This window comes from Ipomoea nil, unplaced genomic scaffold, assembly GCF_001879475.1.
Source record: "Ipomoea nil cultivar Tokyo-kokei standard unplaced genomic scaffold, Asagao_1.1 scaffold0268, whole genome shotgun sequence".
Taxonomy (NCBI): Eukaryota; Viridiplantae; Streptophyta; class Magnoliopsida; order Solanales; family Convolvulaceae; genus Ipomoea; species Ipomoea nil.
This window is the reverse complement of record NW_017616696.1, coordinates 2,889,662-2,892,935: the sequence shown is the minus strand read 5'-3', so window position 1 is coordinate 2,892,935 and position 3,274 is coordinate 2,889,662. Positions and strand designations below refer to the sequence as shown.

General features: G+C 36.8%; 1 protein-coding gene across 1 annotated transcript; it reads left to right on the top strand.

Moving 5' to 3' along the window:
- Nucleotides 1–1,014: 1,014 nt before the first annotated feature.
- Nucleotides 1,015–2,022, top strand: LOC109152743 (probable membrane-associated kinase regulator 4). The gene has a single exon (XM_019300394.1). It carries the CDS (start codon nt 1,015–1,017, stop codon nt 2,020–2,022), a length of 1,008 nt encoding a protein of 335 aa, XP_019155939.1.
- The last annotated feature ends 1,252 nt before the right edge of the window (nt 2,023–3,274 follow it).

Genomic DNA, 3,274 nt, shown 5'->3' with positions numbered 1-3,274 from the left:
TAATTTAGGAATTGTAATATTTTTCCAAGAAAGCAACTTTGCTTACACTTTATGAAGCTTTTCCCACTTGGCACCATCTCTTGTTAACGTTTAGAATCGTGGTGGGGCATGTTGATGTTGTGCACTCTATAAATACAAAGAGAATAATGGAATATTAATTTGGTTAGCATAAACAAACTAAATGCCACCATTTATTATATATAAAACCCAATGTTTAATTTCAATCATTTTCTTATACTTAGGTGATCAATAAAAATCTTTAAGGAATTGATCAATATAAGGGCCCTTCTTAGAATAAAATCTTAAATTCTGAAATTGACTAGTAGTACTACATGTCCGCACTCGCATTAGCATGATAGATCTATTTTGTAAAGAGATGGAGATGTAGAAACTCTTCCTTCGCCCTGCGCCTAACCCGAACTCCAATAAAGGCATGTCATATGAATAGACATGGGATTTTTGGTTACATACCCTAAAGAAAGGCATAAAACGTTATATATTTTTTAAGTCCATGGACCCCATCCCTAGAACCATTGCAGAGGTAAACTGCAAGTCGTGCAATAAGTCAAATGGTTATATTCTAATCTTCATGCAGACACAAGGATCCAATCCACACCTTCCATCATCTGGACTTTTTTTCCATTTATGTTTTCAGTGGGATTCGAACATCACACTACATTCTTCAGTTGTGACATTAAATCTGACGACAAACCTTGTTACTTAAAAATAAATAAAAATTAGGTGATCCCAGCTTTGCCGACTAATCCTAAGCCCACATGACCCCGGCCCTAGAGTCACTGTAGAGGTAAATCGCGAGTCGGACAATCAGCCATCAGTCAGATCCAAGTCTTCATGTGTACACAAGGGATCCAATCCAGACCTTATATCATCCTTGGACCAACCATGTTTTTTTGAAGACCAATGTTGTTATATAAATGAGAATGGAAAGGAAACCTTAAACAACACTTTAGGCTATACATCATTCCCACAATACAATTCAACCATCTGATCTGCATGCAGAGGCCATTGCTTTGTGCTGGTCTGGTATCAAACAGGATGCCCAGAAACAGAAAGTATCATCATCATCATCATCATCCTCTTCCATACAGCATTAATGCAGCAGATGATGAGTACATAGACATAGAACTGGGCAACTCTTTTTCCCCAGAAAGCAGAAGCTTTGAGTTCCAAATGTGTCCTGTTTTTGGTGATGAAGAACACCACACTGCAATATTCCCAGCAGCAGATGATCTCTTCTACAAGGGGAAACTCCTCCCTCTTCTCCTCCCCCCAACCCTGCAAACACTCCACCCCTCTGTTGAGGAAGATGACTTCATCATCATGGACTTCGCATCTTCCACCAATACTCCATTAAAGCCCTGCAGGCTGAGCTTTGAGCTCAGCAACAATGGCGCCTTCTTCGAAAGCTCCACTCTCATCACCAACAAGCATCCCCCAGGGAAATTCTGGTCCAATAAGCTCAGATTGATCAAGAAATGTTTGATCAGTAAAAAGCTAAAGGCTCCCAGGGCTTACCTGAGATCATTGTTCAGAAGAGAGGCTTCTTCTTCTTCTGAAAAGGCTGCAGGCTATAATAACCCACCTGGGACTGATCATAAACAGTCCCCAAATGGCAAGAAAACTCCATTTCCAAGCATGGGAAGGTGGAGGCACCCAATCAAGAAAATGAACAAAGCGGGGATTATTGAGGATAATAAAGTGATGGGTAATCACAGAAGGTCATTCTCATTCTCATTCTCAACAGCAGCAGAATTGAAACGGCGTCGTTCCCCGATAAAATGCTGGGCTCCTCCATCTTCATCTGCTGTTTCCTCTTCCTCTTTCTCCTCCTCCTCCTCCTCCTCCATTTCTTTCAGCTCAAGTGACTTCTATGAGCTCAACTTCCACACCAGAAGCTTCAGTTTAACCAGCTCATCAGACTTTGAAAGCTCCATTGAGGCAGCCATTACTCATTGCAAACAGAACTCAAGAGCTTCCCAATCCAAGAAAAACATTGATTGAATTTGAAGCTGGGCATTATCATTATCTGCTCCCAAGATTGCAAACCAGCTATGATGCAAATTAAACCTGCCTAGCTGCCTATTTGGATTTGATGATTATACTTGATGAATTTGGCTTAGCTAGCTTAAAAATGTGTTTGGGCATGGTATGATATGATTAATTACTATACAAGAAGTGATTTGGGCTTTGCCCACATCCTTTGGTGTTTTTATAAATTCATTCATGGACGTGTGCCAAAACTCCTCCTTAAGGCTGGAATGGTTGATAAATCTAATAGTAGTTAACTCAAATTTTAATTATTGACTTTCTCATTTTTAATTTGTAAGTTCAAAATCGACTATATTTAATTTTTATTTATTAAAAATCTGTCACATTTAATTCTTCATAAGATGGAAATTGACTATTTAGAAACTGAATGTAATACAATTTCATTAGTGAGCTGAGAGATCAAACTGAGGTATAATCGGAAACAGTGATATTATAAGGTCCTGTTTGGTAATATAGTTAGTTTATCAGTCAATTTTGACTTATTTGACCACTATTAGCTGTTTGACTTGGTTAACAATTAATATAAGTATTTGATTAATTAATTTTTTGTAACAATTTATTGTTCCAAAATGCTAAAATTCAACAAGCTATTTAAAGTAACTTTTTTGATAATTTTTTGAGAAATACATTTTGCATGTAATTAGCTATCAGCTATCAAATAGCTAATTTAACAAATATTTTTTTACAATCAACTAATATTATCACATAGTCAAACTCATTAACCCAATTAGACTAACAGCTATTTACCAAATACCTCCAATAAATGTTTGGGGAAGTCGAGTACAATAGGAGAGTGCACAATGGCATAACAATAGGCAAGTTTGCTAAATTTCATAATTTTTTTTTTATGGTATCCCCAAAATTTCCACCATCGAAAATAGTGATTAATCCTCTCACTGAATTGAAATTTTATAATCTTAAATCAATACAAAGAACTACTATTTAGACAAGATAATGCCTAGAGAAACCCACATCTCGTATTTGGCGCGAAGCAACAACGTGAGGCATGACATGCTCCTTAACAGTATGTTGTGGAATAATTATTTAATTGGGTCTAGTAGGTAGGGTAAGGTATAATCCTACTCAACCCACTTCGCCATTTTTTTTTTTTTTTTTAACACTTCGCCATTCTTTTTGGACTAACGATATTGTACTTTCAGAAATACAAGAAAGAAATTCATATATTAGTGTATAGGTAGTAGGC

Coding starts and splice junctions, on each gene's coding strand:
- LOC109152743 (XM_019300394.1), top strand. CDS start 1,015: ATGCAGAGGCCATTGCTTTGTGCTGGTCTGGTATCAAACAGGATGCCC.